Consider the following 20,288-nt stretch of genomic DNA (forward strand, 5'->3'; position numbering starts at 1 on the left):
TATGAATAAGTAAGCAGGATGCTCGAGGTTGCTGACGACTATTATATGCCTATAGGATTTTCGTAAGTTAGCAGAAAAGTGCTATTGCTGGCACTCTGCCTCTGTAGTGGATGTCATCATTGCTCAGAAGCTGTCTAGATCTTTGTTTAAATTATGCTCTCCTGTGCTTTTGCAGAGTGCATGTTTCAGAAGACTGGACGCTTCTTCCTCCAACGGCCTCCTCCATCCTGAGGGTTGAAAATCGACCGGATTAACAAAGTCAAGGAACAGATAGCAGGGAGAAAACTCCATTTACAACGAACCAATTTGCAAAGCTGACATCAAATTAAACCTCCGTCGGAGCTCCGAGTAACATAAGCTTTGCAATTAACTTCAAAATTCTACCGTCTACTTCTGTGTTCTACATTAATTGAACACATATATATATCCTAAGAGACTGTATGGAGTAGAATTTTTGCACCATCAACCAGACCAGTGTATGTATAATATATGTAAAATGAATGTAATTGCACTGTTACTCACTGGATTGTCTCTATCTGGGAAACTCGACTGGATTAGTGGCCTCGAATACGATTACTCTTATGATTACTATGATGAAGAAAAGGTGGAGGTCATTGATTATAAAGACCCGTGTAAAGCTGGTAAGTGAACGACCACACAATTTCTGTCCCCCCACCATGCGAGCGAGATGTCTGAAACAATAGAATAATACATGCAGAAAGTTGAACTTGGCACGAAATAGTTCGTTAAACATTTAAGGCTTCCGAAAGCCGGGGGTTTGTTTGCCAGTTATTTAACACGATACCTCGTGTGGGAGGTACTGAACACTGCTGGCTGTTACTGTAGTTCATAATGCTGCCTCCGCGCAAATTAAACTGCAACTACCCCAGGTCGCCTTCAGACCACAAGCGTGTGGCTTCAACCCTGCACTGGGGCGATTCACTTGAAAATGAGTTGAAAGTTTTGTTTTGGATTTTAATTAATATCCCGATTAATGTTTTAAGTAGAAATGTCATATTGCATTACAACTTGCCCAGTACGTTAGCAGGCTGTGTGTTGCTGGAAGTGGCTGAGCAGCTCCAGTCAGGCTAGTGTAATGTTGCTATCCGCTGACAGGCTGTCCCTTTCTGCTGGTTATGGGCTGGAATTCACGGGGGGGAGGGAGGGGGGCGTTTTCCGAATGTTTCCTGTGATTGACGGCCCAACAGCCTCCTAGATCCACAACTCCCGAATAAACCGACCTACAGGATAATTATTGCCTTTTATTGTGGATTAAACTGACATGTTGCTCCTTTCAGCATTTCCTTGCACTATTCAGCTCTCAGGTATAGCCGGGGAGGGGGAAGGGCGCGCGGCGCCTCCAGGTGTGTCCCGGGAAGGGCGCGCGGCGTCTCCAGGTGTGTCCCGGGAAGGGCGCGCGGCGCTCCAGGTGTGTCCAGGAGGAAAGGCGCGCGGGCGCCTCCAGGTGTGTCCGGGGGGAGGGGCGCGCGGCGCCTCCAGGTGTGTCCGGGGGGAGGGGCGCGCGGCGCCTCCAGGTGTGTCCGGGGGGTGGGTGGGTGCGGGAGAGGGGCGCGCGGCGCCTCCAGGTGTGTCTTTGGCGGCGGCGGGGGGTGAGGATAATTCTCTGTCATTGCTTTCGCTTTGATCTGGGTCATTGGAGGGTTCAAGGCACATGTGACTAAGATCTAAAATTTAAATATACAAATCTGTATTTCTATTTTAAACCAGGATGCATTGGCCTATCGATAAGATGCATTGTTTTAAAGGGACAAATGTATATGTATGATTCAGGTCAGGTCACTTGTCGCAAGTTTTTTACACAAGCAAATCGCCCCAAAACGTAAAACAATTCTCACTATATTGCTTGCATTTGACCTCCCACAGCTCAATGACTTGGTTCCTCATCCTTCTTTAGAAGAATAGAAATCTGTTTAAATTAATGCGTCCGCTAAAACAACTAATAGAATTTTCAAAATTAACAACCTTCATATTTGGATGGTAGGATTCGACGACATACTTAGTGTCCCTTTAGGAACATAGAAGCAGGCATAGGCCACTCAGCCCATCGAACCTGCTCCACCATTCCATGAGATGATGACGGACCATTTACCTCAAGGCCACTTTTTCCTTCACTACCCCCATATCCCTTGATGTCATTAGTATTCAGAAATCTATCGATTTCCGAATTGAACATACTCAATAATTGAGAATGCCAAAGGTTCATCACCCTCTCCTGAGTGAATTTCTGCCACCGCTGAAGGTTGTAAACTTGACAAAGATGCAGAAGTGATTCCAGGACAGTCTCCTCCCCCCCCCCCCCCCCCCCGCCGCCCCCCAAAAGAAAACCTCCCCAGAAGTAATAGAGATCATTTTTGTGATAAAATTGAATATATTTACTATTTTCTATTGCTAGAGAAACAATATGAAAAGTAACAGCAAAATTGCCTTCAGGAATACAATGTTCTGGGCCACTTTGTCAAATGTGATATATCTTTACTTTCCAATGTTTAATTACAGGCCAGATATGTTACATTTCAAAACTGTTAGTACATTTTAATATTATCGTTTACAAACCAATCATGAAATTTGGCTCATCTCCCAGAAGTGCTGCAAGTAGATAGTGATGTACACTTATGGTGCATGCCAGGCCAGATACTGTTTTGATGGGGACAGTAATGTGCATGCAGGGAGAACCCCTAGAAGTATGCAGAGTGGGTAGATCATGATATCAATCAGTATATAACACTGACTTGATGCCAGCACTGCTCATTTGGTGTTCAACTCTCCAGCTGAATCCCTTGCTTAACCTCTCACAATGTGTTCAGCAGCAGGAAGAGCCCTCATTCGCCCTATTTTAAACAGCCATCAACTACTTTTAAGGTTAGTTGCTGATTGATTTCTGCTGGCTGTTGCTGCGATTGCAGAAATGTTTAGTTTCTGTAGTTCTTTTGATGTTGCTAAAGTCTAAGGAATGATGTGGCATATCCCAAAGTGTTTTGTCCTGATTTTAGGGATTTTGCACAAGCTACTTGCCCACAGACGTAAGTGAAGCAGTTTGCATGCCTCTGGGACTACAGTATTACTGATAAAATGAACTGAGTGGACACAGAGCAGGACATGTTACTAGAAGATAAGAAAAGGGCTCTCAGCAACTAACTGTATCTGTCCAGGGTCTTCTGGGAACAATTATTCTACTTGAACCTCAGCAGGAAGCAGTATATCTGATGTCTCCATTGCATGTTAATATATGCCACCTGCTATGACTATAAGCAAAGTATCATAACAGGGATGGATCTCCAAGGCTAGTGGCTGTCAAGGTAACTGTGATCATTAACCTCCTTCCAGAATGGAGCAGGAAAGTCTCCCGGTTTTCACCCAAGTTTGCACAGGGGAGATCACAGAAAATCTGTATTTCAAGAGAGCAGATATATTTTATGCTTTCTTGCCACAAAGAAGCTGATGGAGTGAGGAGGGGAAATCATGAGGATTGCTGGCTTCCCCATTGTATGGTGTGCCATTAATGACATATGTTGCGTTGTGGGTGTGGCATGTTAATTCAATTCCAAACCCTCAATGTCCAGCTGGTGTGAGATCATACTCAGTATAGAGGCCAATGCTTGATATCCTACAGCAGTCATGTTGCCTCCATTCAGAAGCAGTCTAGAGTGCCATATGCATTTGAGCCAATGTAACAGACCAGAAGGTAACTATTGGGTGACAAGAATTATCCTTTGATAATATGGCTCAGGACTCCAGTTTACAATACAAGTACAGACGGGTAGCATGTATGCAACAAAAGCCATGATGCCGCACAAAATGTGATGGAGTACACCATGGGGAGGTTCAAACACTTCTTCCACTGCCTGGGTCAGGGCCTGTAGCCCTGAAGTACTCAGCTGAGCATGTCAAGATTTTTGATTGTACAACTAGAGAGGGGGCTATACTGGACCTGGTGCTGGGGAATGAACCCGGTCAGGTCTTCAAAGTTTTGGTCGGGGAACATGTGGCAAATAGTGACCACAATTCTGTTAGCTTTAGGATAGTGATGGAAAAGGATGAGTGGTGTCCCAAGGGTAAGGTGTTGGATTGGGGGAAGGCTAACTTTATTGGGATCAGGCAGAAATTGGCAGCTCTTGATTGGGAGAGGCTGTTTGAGGGTAAATCCACATCTGGTATGTGGCAGTCTTTTAAGGAACGGTTGTTAGGGCTACAGGACAAGCATGTGCCTGTAAAAAAGAAGGATAGGAAGGGTAGGATTAGAGAACCGTGGATAACCAGGGAAATTGAGGGACTGGTCAAAAGGAAAAGAGAGGCGTATGTTAGGTCCAAGCAGCTAAAAACGGAGGGAGCTCTGGAGGAGTATAATGAAAGTAGGAAAATACTCAAACGGGGAATTAGAAGAGCAAAAAGGGGTCACGAAATGTTCTTGGCAGACAGGATTAAGGAGAATCCCAAGGCATTTTATTCATACGTTAGGAACAAAAGGGTTGTAAGGGAAAAAATCGGACCTCTCAGGGACAAAAGTGGGGACTTATGCTTGGAGCCCAAAGAGGTAGGGGAGATCCTAAATGAATACTTTGCGTCGGTATTCACTAAGGAGAGGGATGTGTTGACTGGGAGTGTCTCGGAGGGGAGTGTTGAACCGTTGGAGAAAATCTCCATTACAAAGGAGGAAGTGTTAGGTTTGTTAGAGAATATAAAGACTGACAAATCCCCAGGGCCTGATGGAATCTATCCAAGGCTGCTCAGGGAGACGAGAGGTGAAATAGTTGGGCCTCTGACGCAAATCTTTGTCTCGTCACTGGACACAGGTGAGGTCCCAGAGGATTGGAGGATAGCCAATGTGGTCCCGTTATTTAAGAAGGGTAGGAAGGATAACCTGGGTAATTATAGGCCGGTGAGCTTGACGTCCGTGGTGGGGAAGTTGTTGGAGAAGATTCTTAAAGATAGGATGTATGCGCATTTAGAAAGGAATAAACTCATTAACGATAGTCAACATGGTTTTGTGAGAGGGAGGTCATGCCTCACGAACCTGGTGGTGTTTTTTGAAGAAGTGACCAAAATGGTTGACGAAGGAAGGGCCGTGGATGTTGTCTATATGGACTTTAGTAAAGCGTTTGACAAAGTCCCTCATGGTAGGCTAGTGAAAAAGGTTGGATCCCATGGGATAAAGGGGGAGGTGGCTAGATGGGTGGAGAACTGGCTTGGTCATAGAAGACAGAGGGTGGTAGTGGAAGGGTCTTTTTCCGGCTGGAGGCCTGTGACTAGTGGTGTACCGCAGGGCTCTGTATTGGGACCTCTGCTGTTTGTGATTTATATAAATGATCTGGAAGAAGGAGTAACTGGGGTGATCAGTAAGTTTGCGGACGACACAAAACTGGCAGGACTTGCAGATAGTGAGGAACATTGTCAGAGGCTACAGAAGGATATAGATAGGCTGGAAATTTGGGCAAGGAAATGGCAGATGGAGTTCAATCCTGATAAATGCGAAGTGATGCATTTTGGTGGGAATAATGTAGGGAGGAGCTACACGATAAATGGAAGAACCATAAAGGGTGTAGAGACGCAGAGGGACCTGGGTGTGCAAGTCCACAGATCTTTGAAGGTGACGTCACAGGTGGAGAAGGTGGTGAAGAAGGCATATGGCATGCTTGCCTTTATAGGACGGGGCATAGAGTATAAAAGTTGGGGTCTGATGTTGCAGATGTATAGAACGTTGGTTCGGCCGCATTTGGAATACTGCGTCCAGTTCTGGTCGCCACACTACCAGAAGGACGTGGAGGCTTTGGAGAGAGTACAGAGGAGGTTTACCAGGATGTTGCCTGGTATGGAGGGGCTTGGTTATGAGGAGAGAATGGGGAAACTGGGGTTGTTCTCCTTGGAAAGACGGAGGATGAGGGGAGACTTAATAGAGGTGTATAAAATTATGAAAGGCATAGATAGGGTGAACGGTGGGAAGCTTTTCCCCGGGTCGGTGGTGACGTTCACGAGGGGTCATAGGTTCAAGGTGAAGGGGGGGAGGTTTAACACAGATATCAGAAGGACATATTTCACACAGAGGGTCGTGGGGGCCTGGAATGTGTTGCCGGGCAAGGTGGTGGAGGCGGACACACTGGGAACATTTAAGACTTATCTAGACAGCTATATGAACGGAGTGGGAATGGAGGGATACAAAAAAGTGATCTAGTTTGGACCAGGGAGCGGCGCGGGCTAATTGTTCCTGGTTTCTCGTTTCAAGGCTTCATTCTACGATCATCTTGCTGGTGCCAGTACAGAGTGAGACTGCGGATAGTTGGGAACCTGTCTCGGGGGCAGGGGATTCATATGGTGTTCGTGGAAGTGGAAATGACTAGGGTTGGGAAGCATTTTCCGATCGGGGCCATTGTGATCTCCTGGACTCGTTTCGATCGCCTCAGGGGGTCGGAGAGGAATTTCCCAGATTTTTTTTTCCCCATATTGGCCCTGGGGTTTTTCACTCTGGGTTTTCGCCTCTCCCTGGAGATCACATGGTCTGGAATGGGGGGGTGGTGGTAAGTTAATAGGTTGTAATGAACAAAGCATCGTAGCTGTGAGGGACAGCTCGGTGGATAGGATATTGGTATGTAGATAGGCTGGAAAATTGGGCGGGGATCCTGGATTCAGGATTCAATCCTGGACCGGGGAGCGGCGCGGGCTTGGAGGGCCGAAGGGCCTGTTCCTGTGCTGTATTGTTCTTTGTTCTTTGTTCTAATATCCAGTAAACAATATCACGATCATGAGGACACATCCTTTTTCACAAGCTTTATATTAACCTCTGAAGAAGACAGCGAAGAGGATTGGAGGAGGCAGGCAAAACAGTTTCTTTCTCACGAAGAATCATCCAGCCTTGAAATTCTCTATTCTCTATTAGAGAGCTCTATTCTCTCTCCACAGATGCTGTCAGACCTGCTGCTATTTTCCAACATTTTCTGTTTCCCTTCCTTTCTGCTTGGGCTGCCAGCAATCAACGTTTCTAACCGTATACAAGTAAATGCAGCATTAATTCTCCATTCACCAAGAGCCCCACATGTTGCCTTCCCTTTTGTTATTGACCATCGCAGCTGGGCCACAACACAAAGATAAAAAACACCCTAAAACCAAAATTTTGAACTACATTTAGAAAGCAAATCATGCCATACTGCATACAAATGACAACTAATCACCCTTGTTTCTGTATTCCCTTGGTGCCATTCTTTTGCATGTCCAAATGCCTCTGTACAATGTTACCCCAGTGGCTGCAGCATGGCAGGTGGAAATTTCAGTGGGGGACTGCAGGTGAACTTGCATGATAACCTTAAGCTGCCTGGAAGGCTGAACTTCAGACTACACCATCGAGGCATGGGTGGTAGCAAGGTGGACTGGTTTGCTTACAGACAACTGCAAGGTCATTGGTGTAGTGGCAGTGGGATGACAAATGCTGTCAACCACAAAAAAGAAAACCTGTTGCTCCCCTGGACAGCAGTGCACCTTGCACTGGTATTCACATCTACACCATGGCAGCAAACTGAGCATGCATGAGAGCAGTCTGAGATTCTATGGCTTCCATAGCTGACCTTGCATAGCTTGACTCCATTGCGGAACCCTGAGGTTGGGTGGCTTCTGTTTGTGTTGCAATTGAAGTTGAGATATTAGTCATTCGACATTGCATCATGATTGGGTTTGCAAATGTATAATGGAGTTGGCCATCGCTACTACACTGGAAAGGATGGGCTCCAAGTTCTCTACAAAGTCCTGTGAAAAGCTGATGCCAGAATCCTCCATGCTATTTGACATTGACCACATGCTTTCTGGTCAACTTACCAATGCACCAAGTATTTCATTGTGCTCGGGAGGCTGCTGCATCATCTGAGTCCTCTGTCACAAAACTCATGTGTAACTTTGCCTTCATGTGAGCTGGCACCTCTGCTACTTTTGACCTGCCCTTTCTACAGGCCTGGAATCTCATCACATGCAGAGCCCACATCTAACCTATCCTCTAAAGTATGTGCAGTGTCAGTATCTGAGTTGGTGGCTGCAAATGTACGAAGGACTGATTTGTTTCTTCTTATCCTTCATTTTCTTCCTGTTCTTCTACCATTATTCCTTGTCCGCCATTGCCAGTCCAGGTTTCAGTTCTTGGGTATCGGAAGGGAGAAAAGCACAAGAATAGGTTATGGTTGGCAGATATGGGGATGGAGGGGGAGTTGTGGGGGAAGAGAATCAAAATGTGCGCTTACACCATCTGCAGCTTGTAAATCAAAAAAGATTGTGGGATACAAGAAGGAGGATTAGGTATGAGTTTATAGTCAGCTTCAATGGTTTCACCTCACCACTCGCCAGAGTTTGTTTCAGCCATCACTGTACCAATTATAGCAATTCCCTTCCTTTGGGGTATAGACTGCATGGACCTTGCTTCTGATTGTATACCATACATGAGAGGGAAGTGTATCAGTGAATGTGGTGCAATTTGTTTGGGTGATGTGGTTGTCATGATGGAACAGCTGGCAGTGTTTGCAAGCTATAAGATGCGGGTGTGAAGCTGTAGCAGTGCAAGGTGTGAGAAAATAAGGTGAAGCTATGAGTATTAGTTATGAGCTGTGATGGTTAGAGATTGCTGATAGGTGAGTGATGGTGACTTGAGTCTGTGAGGTTTGTACTGCAGTCAGTTTGATATGGCATAAGAAAATCCATTCACTGATGTTGATCACAATGTTTTGCAGCACCACATCCAGGTCCCCTGGCTTAGACTTCTGGCATTGATCACAACAGTTATTTGCCTCCCCTCCCTTCTCAAAGTTGATTTGGATGGCCTCCTGGCCCCTGTGGATAAATGTCATCTTTCTTCCTCTCCATCTCCTATACTAATGCCTTCTGCGCATCTTTAGAAAATCATGGGGCCTTTTCTGTACCTTTATTGTGCCAAGAATTACCATGTATTCCCAATGTTAAAATCAATTGTGGATAAACTTCCAGCATCCGTTCCAGCCACAATGCATCTCTACTTTAAGAGATGCCGTATGGCTTTAACTTGCGCTTACCTTTCACAATTACGTGTCCCTTTTCTCGGGTGTATAGCCACTCAACAGCACATATATTGAGTTTTGAGTGTTGCTTGCATCATTAGCAATGGGTCCTGTATGAGTTTGTGGCCATCAGTCTCTAGTTTTCTTTCGGGCCCTTGGGTGCTCGACAGCAGATTCAGTTTAATTGTTTACAAACCTGTTTACGACTCTTGTTCTAACTAATGCACGTTTTACTGTTATCATTAGAAATTTGGGAATTTCTCCTGCCCTAATGTTAGCATAAGGTAATATTTTTACTGCTAGGCACTAAAGCAAATCTGAAGAAATGTTTAGCCCTATTTTCATAAATGACTAAATTTTAATGCACATGGCATTTGGTAACATTTATACAGTAATGTTTAGACAAATTGATAATGATTTCTATATTTTGAGTGCAGTTCATCAGTTGAATGACTTGATTAATTGATCTAAATGAAACATTGGCTTATCTCCAAATCTGCATTTCCATTTTGAGAATAATTCAAAGTTAAAAATTGATGGATTGCCTCTCCACCTAAAATCAGGACAAGCACTTACATCCTACAAAGTACCTGGTCACAATGATGAATATTATCAGAACTGTGGTGTGGATCGTTACCAATGTCAGACAATATAGAATGAGACAATAGAAAATGAATTTTTTGCATTTTTGATTAAATGAGAAGGGATCTGGGAAGTGTGGATTGGCACAGGCTGTTCTCTGGAAAGGATGTAAATGGAAAGTGGGAGGCCATCAAAGGAGAAATTTTGAGAGTGCAGAGTTTGTATGTTCCTGTCAGGATTAAAGGCAAAGTAAATAGGAATAAGGAACCTTGGTTCTCGAGGGAGATTGTAACACTGATTAAGAGGAAGAGAGAGTTGTATGAAATGTACAGGCAGCAAGGAACAGATCAGATGCTCGAGGAGTATAAAAAGTGCAAGAAGCTACTTAAGAGGGAAATCAGGAGGGCTAAAAGAAGACATGAGGTTGCTTTGGCAGACAGTGAAGGAAAATCCAAAGAGCTTCTATAGGTATGTTAGGAGCAAAAGGATAGTGAGGGATAAAATTGGTCCTCTTGAAGACCAGAGTGGTAGACTGTGTATGGAACCAAAAGAGATGGGGGAGATATTAAATGGTTTTTTTGCATCCGTATTTACTGAGGAAACGGGCATGGAGTCTACGGAAATAGGGCAAACAGGTAGGGAGGTAATGGAACCTTTACAGATTAAAGGGGAGGAGGTGCTTGCTGTCTTGAGGCAAATCAGAGTGGATAAATCCCCAGGACCGGACAGGGTATTCCCATGGACCTTGAGGGAAGCTAGAGTTGAACTTGCAGGGGCCCTGGCAGACCTATTTAAAATGTCAGTATTCACGGGGGAGGTGCCGGATGATTGGAGGGTGGCTCATGTTGTTCCGTTGTTTAAAAAAGGTTCCAAAAGAAATCCGGGAAATTATAGGCCAGTAAGTTTGACGTCGGTGGTGGGCAAGTTATTGGAAGGTGTGATAAGGGATAGGATCTACAAATATTTGGATAGACAGGGACTTATTAGGGAGAGTCAACATGGCTTTGTGCGTGGTAGGTCATGTTTGACCAATCTTTTAGAGTTTTTCGAGGAGGTTGCCAGGAAAGTGGATGAAGGGAAGGCGGTGGATGTTGTTTACCTGGATTTCAGCAAGGCCTTTGACAAGGTCCCTCATGGGAGGTTAGTTAGGAAGGTTCAGTCGCTGGGTATACATGGGGAGGTAGTAAATTGGATTAGACACTGGCTCAATGGAAGAAGCCAGAGAGTGGTTGTGGAGGATTGCTTCTCTGAGTGGAGGCCTGTGACTAGTGGTGTGCTGCAGGGATCGGTGTTGGGTCCATTGTTGTTTGTCATCTATATCAATGATCTGGATGATAATGTGGTAAATTGGATCAGCAAATTTGCTGATGATACAAAGATTGGAGGTGTAATGGACAGTGAGGAAGGTTTTCAAAGCTTGCAGAGGGATTTGGACCAACTAGAAAAATGGGCTGAAAAATGGCAAATGGAATTTAACGCAGACAAGTGTGAGATAGTGCACTTTGGAAGGACAAACCAAAGTAGAACGTACAGGGTAAATGGTAGGACTCTGAAGAGTGCAGTTGAACAGAGGGATCTGGGAATACAGGTACAGAATTCCCTAAAAGTGGCGTCACAGGTGGATAGGGTCGTAAAGAGTGCCTTTGGTACATTGGCCTTTATAAATCGGAGTATCGAGTATAAAAGTTGGAGTGTTATGGTAAGGTTATATAAGGCATTGGTGAGATCAAATTTAGAGTATTGTGTACAGTTTTGGTCACCTAGTTACAGGAAGGATGTAAATAAGGTTGAAAGAGTGCAGAGAAGGTTCGCAAGAATGTTGCCGGGACTTGAGAAGCTGAGTTACAGAGAGAGATTGTATAGGTTGGGACTTTATTCCCTGGAGCGTAGTAGAATGAGGGGAGATTTGATAGAGGTGTATAAGATTTTGATGGGTATAGATAGAGTGAATGCAAGCAGGCTTTTTCCACTGAGGCTAGGGGAGAAAAAAACCAGAAGGCATGGGTTAAGGGTGAAAGGAGAAAAGTTTAAAGGGAATATTAGGGGGGGCTTCTTCACGCAGAGAGTGGTGGGAGTGTGGAATGAGCTGCCGGATAAAGTGGTAAATGCTTTTAACATTTAAGAAACTTTTAACATTTAAGAAAAACTTGGACGGGTTCATGGATGAGAGGGGTGTGGAGGGATATGGTCCAAGTGCAGGTCAGTGGGACTAGGCAAAAACTGGTTCGACACAGACAAGAAGGGCCAAGGTGCCTGTTTCTGAGCTGTAATTTTCTATGGTTCTAAAATAAACATGCTTGTTACCAAGCAGTTGTGTGCAATTGTTTTGACCTATCCAGCTGACAAAACTCACCATATCAAAATGTGATTTTCAATCTCTGAGTTTTTCATGGTATAGTGTTATCTCTCCTGTATTTGATAGCATTTCTGAGATTATAGTATATAATAAACAGCTCAACTTTCAATAAACGGTAGTGAGCTGGGAAGGTCCGGTGTAGAATATACATGTTGATTTGGTCATCAGAATGAAAATCTGTGACAGATCTGATAAGTGAGATCATACCCATTTGTAAGTTGATTGCTTAATGAGGAAGTTTTGGATCACTTAAAATATTACTTGTGTGAAATTGTTTGAAAATATCACAATGATAAGTATGAAAACTGTCCTTTAAAATCATTTAGATCCTTCTCTACATTACAGTTGGTGGCTGGGAGTGCATATCTTGATGCACACGAGAACTATGTCAGCAAATTGTTGAGATTTATAGCTGTGCAGTACCTCAAGAGAGTCTTATCAATCTTATTTGTTCAAAGACGCCGTTCAACAGAGTTAATCTGAAATTCAGATGCCTTAAGATTGCTCGGAGGCATTGGAATGTATTTCACTGTAAAAGTAAGTAGTTACATTGATTTATTGATCACTGAAAGGGGTCAAAACTGACATCTGCAGCAAATCCTTCTATGACATTTAATTAGGAAGTATGGAAAAATTGTGAATAATGTTTTAAAAGATTAGCTCCAATAAGCAACATCGAAAAGTTGCCCACCAGCTATTGGATCATTTAAACCAGATTTACTAATTGTTATTTTTTAAAAAGGAAAAAATGCATATATGAACATTTAAAACGTAACCAGAAAATGCTAGAAACAGGCATCAGGCTGAATTTTGACCATAAAAGTAGTAACATGGAGCCAGATCCAATTTTGTGTAAGAAATCCATCTCCTTTGGGAAACTGACTGAAGTTCAGATTTTCACGGGTGAGCCTTAATTGGTGTGGAGACAGATTTTCTGTAAAAGTTATAGGAATGGAGGTGGTTTTATTGCCTCTGTACCTGTCTCGGGCTCTGGTAGAAGGGCCAGTAGCTATCTCTTCAAGAGATCTCTAATCTGCAGCTGATCTTTGAAAAGGAGTAAAAGTGAAGAAGTTCAAGACTTTGGTCAGAGTGATACTGACAGGATATGGAAACCAGGGCTGCCAGATGCGAGATCTTTGCAGTGAGGCACAGATGTCTATAACCATCAGCCTGAAAAGTCACCATCTCCTGTGCCACTGACTCTTCATCTCCAGGTAGCTCTATCATCGACAGTCAATCCTATATTCAAAGTATGGCCTCTGTGGCCTTTCTGCCCCTCTTTCCTCTCCCATGCCTTTTTGCTGATCAAGGTTCTTTATTTCCAGTGGAAGGGGTTGCACCTTATCACTGGGTCCAAACTTGCCATAGTGGTCAAGCTGGAATTTTCTTTCTAGCCAGTTAGCTGCCTAATTGTCATTGGCAGCCTTGCCCCTCAGCTTTTTTGCTCATAGGGAGTTGACAACCCAGTTCAAAACCCAGGCACTGAGTGCCCAATGCCCCTGTCACCTGTCCTGCACCAAGAACACGCCTTGATTAATATCTACGACCCCCTTTGCCTCACTAACCTTCTTATGGGACCAGGTTGATGTCCTGTGGCAGTGGTGACTGACTTGGCACTCTGTTCCCGTCTCCACCCAGCTGATCTGTTTCAGAGAGCATGTATTACCCGTGTGTTCCTTTAAAAATCAGGCTTTTTATCACCTACAAACTCTTGAGGAGCTTTTACAATATTCCCCTTAATATTCCTGTCCCATCGTCCTCCGCTGGCCTTTGATGCTGACCAGTACTGGAATTTCAGGGCTCCCTGCCTCCAGTCCTGTCTCTGACACCGTCTCCAAAAATTCAGTCCACCCTGTCAGTCCAAATCAATAAAAAGCAAATTATGGGTATAATGTTTCAGGTATGTGCCTCGTCGAAATTTGGCTTATTGATGTAAAATAGTTGCCTTTGTGTTTCAATGGGCATTGATGCTGTATTTATATTGTAGCATTGCTACTGCAGACAATTTGGCTTTGGGGCAGCGCTATAATGTAAATAAGGTGCAAGAACCTTTGCAGGATATTACCACCAGAGACAGAGAAAAAAGATCCCCCCCCACTCCCCCACCACCACTTCCGAGGAGCATGGATACCAAGATCTGGCAATTTTTTCAGCTGCAGTTGTGCTGAGTTCTTAATTTCTCTAAATACTTGTTATATTGATAACCTGTAAGTACCTTCCCTGAACATGGGGAAAAGCCTACATCCGAAAACTTAAGAGTTGTAAGCACGATCTTTAGCCAACTTTAGGTTTTTAATATTGTCATTTGTGATCTCTGTCCTGTCCGCAGTTTAAACAGGGTAAATGCAATGGGTGAGAAACCTTGCCGCATTGCAGAAGCACTTACAGTACCAATGGTTCTGCATTGAAAGGTGCCATAAAGCTGCATGGATTGTACACTAATGCAAAAGATAACTGACAAGTGCTGAAGTTTCATATTGTTCAAGCACAAAATTGATTAAATCGCAGCAGTAATTTGGTTAAATTGCAGACCACTTTAAGCACACTGCTCTCAGAATCTTTTATTTTTTTTCAGCATCAAAACTGCTGATGTGAAGTTGGGAAATTATAACAAAGCAAATGAAAATGTACAGCTGCACAATTTGGCCATAAAATAAAAAATCTTCCATTTCATTTACCTAGATTCCAGCTCCTGAAATCAACCATTGGTGGTGCAATGTTATTGACTTACTCCAGGCTGTGACAAATTTAGCGGTTCTGTACTTGTAATGTGTTGCTTATGTTTTTAAGTTGTAACTATTTTTGGCTAGTTGCAAGAATAACTGCTGCACGTAGTATTCAGCCAGCATTGTATTTGCAAGTATTGTGTTTTAATTACTATTGGCTTCAATGAGTTGTTGATTTGCTATAACCTGTTTTACGCTATCTCACAAAGTCAAAATTACACCAAGGGGAATGAGATTGACAAGTACCAAGCCAATTAACCATTTTTTATGAGCGCTCTAATCTCTTGAGTAACAAGGTTTCAAATCCCACTGCAGGATTTGCACACAAAAATCAACACTGACAATCCAGAGCAGTACTGAGGGAATGCTGCTTCTTAGAAAGGATGTTAATTCGAGGCCCTGCTTACCCTCTAGAAATGGATGTAAAAGATCCAAACTATTCAAAGAAGAGCAGGGGAAGTTTCCCCTAGTATCCAGGCCAATGTTTATCCTTTAATCAATATCACAAAAAAACCCCAGATTTTATCTCATTGCTGCTTGTGGGATCATGCTGCAGGCAAATCTGCTGCTGCATTTCCTACATTACAACAGTAATCACAATTCAAGACACTTCATTGGTTGTAAAACACTTCAAGACATCCAGGATCATATAAATCCAAGTCATTCATTATTTTCTTAAAAATTAGTGGATTTGGCAAACAACTCAATCGTGGGGATAGGTTTGTTTTCAGCAATAGTTTCTGCTTTACTTGTGCAATGTTATGTGTTAATTAACTTTTGATAGTTAAGGATGACAGATGTTACATAAACAGTAAAAGTGTAAACGAAACACACCGGCCTTGATTCCCTCCTCACTCAATAGCCATGCGTACAATAGAGGTCACAAGTTAGTTTTCAGCACTGGTAACTTTTGACTTTCATCGTGTCAGACGGAAATGCGAAAGCCTTGCCACCATTCTGATTCACAACACCAGGTTAAAGTCCAACAGTTAACCTGGTGTTGTGAGACTTCTTACTGTGTTCACCCCAGTCCAACGCCGGCATCTCCACATCATGACCATCCTGATTGACATTAGTTGATTCAGTTCAAACCAATAAATGAATTTGGGTTGTTCCTGGATTGTATGACATGTACTACACATTTATTTTCCAATATCACCCTTGAAAATTGGTGTAAAGGTCTGCAGCAAGGCTATGCAAAACTGACTTGTAGCTGGCTGAAACCCAAATCCACATGGAACATTAAATTGTAACTTTACTGATTCACCACAAGATCATGAACTTGACTTCAGCCCAGACCAATCAAATGAAAATATTTCCTATCAGACAGTTGTATGCATCCATCATGAGTGAATCAACTCAATTACTAACAGTCATGAGCCTGGATCGGGCTTTAACTTAACACTAATTCACAGTCTGACAGTATCCCTTGGAGAGATGATGAGGATCAATGGGTTTGGAACTGAAAATAATGTACTGATGCAGTAGCAGATGTTTTGGAGATCTCTCATAAAGGCATGTTGTTGGGGTAGAATGAAACTTTGATGTATAACTTCAGAACAAAGTATTTACAATCACACAATTTACTGTCACTTGATAATGCACACACCCTCAGTAGAAACTACACTGCCTTGTTAATGGATCATTATGGTGTGAAGAGTGCATCCATAGTTTCCTGATCTCTGCTCCCAGCATGAGAGACTTCTTGTTGGAGAACTGGTACTTGTAAAATTAGCATTTCAATATACATTTAAAATAAATTGAGGAAATATATATAAGTCTCCCTCTCTCTGTCTGTCTCATCGCATCTCCACATCATGTCTCATCACGTCATCCATTGCTACTCTCTATTCCTCCACTGGTACATGTGAGAGTGGCCCAGGGGTGACTCATCTTACAATTTTATCCCGTGAGAAAGTGACAGATTTTATTTGATGCCTGGCCCTGGATACACAGCTGCAACTGAAAACTCACCATGTGGAGAATTGTAGCTATGCACTTATATCGTGCACTCTATGGAGTAATTTGCACAGTCAGCATTTACTTTTCACCTTTGATAAGGAATGTCACCTCTAGTTATATTCCATATTCATAATCTCTGAAAAGATTCTCTCGAATAATTTTAGCTCCTTACTTGAAATAACTTGTGGAATTTCTGCTTTAGGCTCAATCAGAGAATCATAGAATGAAACAGCACAGAAGGAGGCCATTCAGCCCATCGGCCTCTGCTAGTTCTTTGAAAAATCAATCCAATTATTTCCAATGTCTGTGCTTCTTTCTTCATAGTCCTGCAAGCTTCTCCATAAAATGCACTTGAATATGTGCTGGTTATGTTACAGTTCAAATTTATCTCCCAATTCACCTACAACTTTACTTTCAAATCCAAACTATCTAGTCTTTGGCTCTAATTTCACAGCAACACTTGTGTAGTTATGAATGTATTCAGTCATACCCTAACCTCTACTTTGATTCCCACTAGAAGCATTACTGTCTCTCACTCTGGTCATTTCCCCCGTACAGCCCTCATCTCCACTCCCCTAACTCCAAAGGATGGAAACATGATCATTTATGGCAGGCGACTGGTTTAGCCATTCATCAACAGATCTGCTTGGACCAATATAAAATACTATTGGGTCCTGCTCTCCTCTACCAAAATTGCTTACCATCCCAAGATTGTGCTGGAGTTCTTTTCTCTCCCATTTTCTTAAACCCCTCTTTCCTGTCTCCTTCACTCTCTCCTCCAGGAAGTGTGAGGAGCTCATGATTTCTTTGTCGCAAAAGTTGAAATCATCAGTTCAGCTGCCTCTGCTGCTTCCCTCCTTTTCCCTAGTCCACTTGGCCAAACTTACTCTTAAGTAATTACTAGTATGCTGTTGCCTCCCAAATCCATACATATTGTTCCTGGACCTGTATATTTAAAGCCCTCCAATCAGGTTTTAGCCCCTGCAACAGTACGGTAAAGTTGTGACCCTTTGGAATTCCCTACCCCAGAGGGTTGTGGATGTTCCATCATTGAATACATTTAAGCCTGGGACAGACAAATTTTTGGCCTCTCAGGGAATCATGGAATATGGGGAATGGGTGGGAAAGAGGAGGTGAAGCCCAAGATCAGCCATGCTTGTATTGAATGGTGAGGCAGGCTCGACAGGTCTCATGGTCTACTCCTGCCCCTATTTCTTGTTCTTGTGACCCATCAATAATGAAAGAGCAGCATTATATATGATATGAGATTTGAAGTTGAAAAATGGAAATGATGATTGTCGCTACCTAAACCAGCTGAACTGAATCTTTCTTGGTTTACTTTTATATTTCTGCATGGAACAAAATGACAAATGTTTCAACAGGAAAGTTCTAAAAACATTCTGTTCAATGGACCATCTCGCCATGCAAATTTTTACTTTCAAACTTTATTTTTTATTCGTTCAGGGAGTGGGAGTCTCTGGCTGGGCCAGCATTTATTGTCCTTGAACTGAGCAGTTTGCTTGGCCATTTCAGAGGGCATAAAAGAGCCAGACACATTGCTGTGGATCTGGAGTCACTTGTAGGCCAGACCAGGTAAGACAGCAGATTTTCTTCATTAGCAAACCAGGTGGGTTTTTATGACAATTGTCACTGGTTTAATGGTCATCATTAGACTTTTAATTCCAGATTTTTATTGAATTCAATTTCACTAATCGCGAGATGGGATTCGAACCTGGGTCCTCAGAGCATTACCCTGGGTTTCTGGATTACTAGTCGAGTGACAATACCACAACACCACCACCTCCTCTTACTTTGAAGGACAATAGAGTAAAACAATTCACAAAATAAATAAATTTTGAGGGCAGGGGAATCATTTCACATCAAGATGGATGAAAACACTTTAGTACCATTCTAAGCTGGTTTCAGGCAGTTTATTTTGGAAAGCAGAGATATATTGTACTTTAGATACCTTTCAACTGTATATCAAATCTTTCAATTTAGCCCATTTCTAAGATAAAAGATGGAATTTTACTATCTGGGACTAAGTCCTGTGGCAGTGTTAGGGAGGGGGAATATTTCCTGCTGTGAATGCTGACAAGAAATCAGTCTTCTGCCCTCGACTTCATTAATTGTGCACCCAGGGGTTTAATGCGGTATGTAGTCTGTGGTGGGGCCAGCCTGATGATGTGCATCCTACCATCATATCTGGATGCCATATTTAAAAGGTGCCCAACATCACTGACCCATCGCTGAAGGAAGAAGATGGACCTTCTGAAAAAGATGGATCTCCAGGAACACTGAGACTGGAAGATGGAACTTCTTTGTCACACTGAAGCTGAAAGATCCACCTGAAAGATGCTCCCTTCACCCACTGTCATAGTGTTCCATGATCCAAGGTTGCTGGCAGCCCCCATCTTAAATTCTGGAGGCAACCTCAGGCATTCTTCAGGAAAGTTCTGTCTGCTGCATGCCATGTTGTTCCAGATGTGTTCCGGACCAATGTGTTTCCCTTTTAGCGTTGTGAAGATCACGGGAAGGGGAAGATTCTGGTTGGGTCTTCACCTGCCTTCCATTTACAGGATGCAATTTCATACCGGCCACTAGCGTGTTTTCCGATCTGCCATGGCAGGCACCAGCAGAAGGTCCTGTGGGATATCCACACTAGTGTAAAACAGATCTTTGGCCTCTCGCTGAATTTTCTCCTCCCTATCCCCCTCCTCTCATCCACCTGCAATTGAACCTATTGGCAGGGCATGGAATAATTTTGCTTGTAATCTTGTGACAGTATAAAGATTTGATGGTTCAAGTGAAACTGATAATCTACAGATCATGCTGATTTAATAACTGACACCAGGAAATTAGACATCCTTATGCTGAAAAAAATCCTCTCAACATGTTTTGTCTCTCACCTTTCCCAAAACTATGGTTTGTCTTGTTACAGTTAAACGTTGAATTTGTTTGATTTCATGCATGCACCATGTAGACCTGTGGTTGGCTAATAGGCTCCATCAATGTATGGCTGTATTCTCATTTGGATTTACTGTCAGTACCAATCTGTACATCTTGCTCTATTGTATGATGACGGAGAAAGGAATAGCAAGATGTGCTGTTAGCATTAGATGAAGTAATAGGTGGGAGATTTTATTAGGGCATAAATGCTGGCATAGACTAGTTGGGCTGAATGGCCTGTAATGGCAACAAAATACAAATAGTGAACACCAGAGCAGGAGCATCAGTAGCACACTTTTGTCGAATATAAAGATAATTACATGTTGCTGAGCAACTTTTTCAAATAATCCAAACACTGCAATTGCGATGCTTATTCTTTTGATCTCATGCCAAGAGTTAATGAACACTTTCGCGCTATTATTTTAAATATAGTCATTATGAGTCTCTACAATAAGTATATACTGTGGTTTATTTTGAGGCAGATGTTCTCTTCATTTGAGAATCTATTCAAGGTAGACATTAAGGGTCATTTTTTTTTTGTCTTTACTCCTCCAGTCCATAGTCCTGTTCTTATCATTACAAATTATAGTTTAGCAGACTACTATTAAAAAAAACCCACCTGAATACGAATGAACAGTCCATCTCATATTCTGCATGCATAAAGGCTGGGGATTACAAATGTTAATGCATTTT

The 20,288-nt window shown here is 42.8% G+C and overlaps 1 protein-coding gene across 1 annotated transcript in view; it reads left to right on the top strand.

Annotated features, from left to right (window-relative positions):
* The first annotated feature begins 496 nt into the window (after positions 1–496).
* tll1 (tolloid-like 1) overlaps positions 497–20,288 on the top strand; it is a 308,946-nt gene continuing 289,154 nt past the window's right edge. The window contains exon 1 of the mRNA XM_078212332.1: positions 497–641. Within this exon, the coding sequence (XP_078068458.1) occupies positions 497–641 (145 nt within the window). The remainder of the gene's footprint in view (positions 642–20,288) is intronic.

Source organism: Mustelus asterias, chromosome 1, assembly GCF_964213995.1.
Source record: "Mustelus asterias chromosome 1, sMusAst1.hap1.1, whole genome shotgun sequence".
Taxonomy (NCBI): domain Eukaryota; kingdom Metazoa; phylum Chordata; class Chondrichthyes; order Carcharhiniformes; family Triakidae; genus Mustelus; species Mustelus asterias.